Genomic DNA, 2795 nt, shown 5'->3' with positions numbered 1-2795 from the left:
CTTTAAAAACCCGGTCACTTCTCTCACTAGCTGCTGGTTCATTGTCATACTCTTGTCTCCCTGATGTTCTGTTTGCTCGTGCCTTCTTGTCTCCCAGTGGTTCGTCTTTAGTCTCAGGTCTGTTCAGGTTTAGTTTAGTTTAGTTTAGTTTAGTTAGTTAATGTTTTTTTGTATTTAGTCTAGGTTTTGCTGCCACGTCAGCCTTTGTTTTGGGTTTGCCTTTTATTTCTAAATAAATTAGTTTTTTTTATCAACATGAGTCTGCGCTCAGGGTTCGCCTCCTTCCACCCCGTTCATGACAGGAGTTAGCTAATCTGAAAAAGAAAGCTGACATTTTTAAGACTGATATTGTATACCTCCACTTTGTCTACTGTGGAAAACTAAATTGTGACATTAAATATGAGAGAAACTAATTATACATGTGATTATGAGCAGGAAAACAATTTTTTCTAATACAACTCCATTATTTGCAGCCTCATTCTTTAAGGCTTGTGCGACTTAAATACAGAATAGGCTGGAGCAACAGTTAATCACATTACGATGTCGCTCTGTGGAGGACTGTTATATATAATGTACAATTTGTCAACAAATAAGACAATTTTTTAATGGTTTACACACCAATATATAAAGTGCAGGAAGGCAAAAGGCAAAACTGGCTGGCCTAAACTTGTCACAACTCAGGAAGAAGAGAGGAGGACCCAAATGAAAAACTAGGAAGTCAGAAGAAGGAAGGTCCAGACTCAATCATTTTAAGAAATAAATAAACAAACCAAGAAGCTCTGTTGAAGTAAGTAATTCAGAAAACAGTACCTCAGGTACAAAATGGGGGAAGAAAAAAAAACTATTCACATAAAACGGAATGAACAAACAGAGAATTTGGCAGTGAACAGGAGAACAGAGGTCACATATATGCTGAAAAGGCAAACCCTAAATGCAAAACAGGTGTACTAATTAATTAATTAGGACAAGGTGTGTGGGGAAGCAGAAGGCTAAGTGACTCAGGCTTTTCAAAATAAAATAGGAAGTAATGTTAAGCATAATGCAAAAAGGTAACCTGTAACCAAAAACAAACTAGACTAAGCTAAATCAGAGCCAAATATTTTCGCACCATGACAAAACTCTGCTGCACAGTGTTGAAAATGTCCATAAACCCCGTTTACCTAACTGCCTTGATCTTACAGAGTGTTTCATCTCTCCCAGGTGACCATCGCCGTGGGTTTAGCCGGCTTCGCCTGTGTCCTGCTCCTCGTCCTTTTTGTTGTCATCAATAAATACGGCCGGCGTTCAAAGTTTGGTATGAAAGGTAAGTCCGCACAAAGTTTATACAAGAAAATTAAAGAAAAAAATAACTGCTATGTTAGAGTTTAAGTTTTAGTAAAGGAATCAACTGTTTTATATGAACCAAAGATTCATTTTAGCCATTTTATTCAGACTTATTTCATAGTTTAATGAAATCACACACATATGGCTTACAATTTAGTGCAGTCATGAGCAAAATATGGCTGAAAGGCCTAAAATGGCTATCTCAGTTTGGCTATTGATATCTTGAAATAAAAGCAACATGACTTTTAAATCATTTGTTTTTTTAAAACAAACTGCATTTGATTATTCACTATTGTGGTGATTAAAGACCAAGTTTAAAATAGATGTACTGAACATCTGAATATACATTTGTTAAACTAAAATAGGCCTGACATCTCTTTGCCAGCTTCCGTAAGATCAGTGTTTGTGCTGCCAGAACCAGAGCAGGAATACATGCCTTAAAGAGAAAAAGTGCTCAACATATTGCATCTTTTCACCAGGAGTTGATATCTAAATACACTATCACAAGTGTCAGTTCACAAAGAGTGAATTTATTAGGCTTCTGTGCTCAAGGAGACATTTATTCAACAAAGTATGCTAGCTATGTTTTAAACTGGTAAGGAAAATCCCACAAAGTGTCTTTGTGTTGTCCACTCCTGGTAGAGAGCAGTACTCTGGTTCTCCTGTCGAGTTATCATGCAAACACAATATATGCATTTGTGTGTATTTTATATGTTTGCTGTGTTTACTCTGCTATCACACGAGGCATCCTGATATAATCTGTAGATTTGGCTCATTTGAAAAAGCTGAGAATTTCAATGGGATTAAAGTGGCTTTTTGTGCATGCTGAGCATTTATTCTGGGTCTGCTACAGGTTTTCTTATCTCTCTGCTGTCAGTGTTTCAGCAGAGGAGGAAGTCGTAGTCACACTGATTTAAAAGGAGAGCAGGGCAGAGGGGTTCTGGTGGTTCAGGTTGAAGAATTTGCAAACCTGGATATTGACTTCAGGCCTCGGCAGGTCACAGGGCTGAGTGACATCCTTTGCTGGTGCTGTGTGATCTGCAATGAGAGAGGAACTACAAGTTTGTCAGTTTGCATTAAGTTGGGCAGATTCCAGCTCACTGGCGGCACCAGGGGGGCGCCAGGGGGTGCTATAGCTCCCCCTGGAAAAGTCATAGCACCCCCGTAGCACCCCCAAGCAAAGGCATAACCGGGGTATGTGTGGGACATGTCCCCCACTTCTCTTATGTATGCCCTATATCCCCCGCACTTTTTTCCAGCCGTTGCAATTGTTTAATTTGTTGTTAACATCTGGGGATGTGTTTTTCCGAGCCAACTTTAAACGCACCATGAGCGCTGCGTACTAGAGGCTGACATTTTCTCTGGAATCCCACGGGTCACGGGATTTCCGCAGGATTCCCATGGGATGGGAGTCAACTTTACTGTTAATCACGTGATCGGGAAGGTACAGGATAAAAACTTAACGGGAGCAG

The 2795-nt window shown here is 39.7% G+C and overlaps 1 protein-coding gene across 2 annotated transcripts in view; it reads left to right on the top strand.

Moving 5' to 3' along the window:
* ntrk3b (neurotrophic tyrosine kinase, receptor, type 3b) overlaps positions 1 to 2795 on the top strand; it is a 212593-nt gene that overhangs the window by 117665 nt on the left and 92133 nt on the right. For both annotated transcript variants that reach the window (XM_017425891.3, XM_017425892.3), the window contains one exon: positions 1201 to 1303. In XM_017425891.3, coding sequence (XP_017281380.1) covers positions 1201 to 1303 — 103 coding nt within the window. The remainder of the gene's footprint in view (positions 1 to 1200; positions 1304 to 2795) is intronic.

The sequence above is a fragment of the Kryptolebias marmoratus genome, linkage group LG15, assembly GCF_001649575.2.
Source record: "Kryptolebias marmoratus isolate JLee-2015 linkage group LG15, ASM164957v2, whole genome shotgun sequence".
Classification (NCBI taxonomy): Eukaryota; Metazoa; Chordata; class Actinopteri; order Cyprinodontiformes; family Rivulidae; genus Kryptolebias; species Kryptolebias marmoratus.
This window is presented reverse-complemented; position numbering and strand designations above follow the sequence as displayed.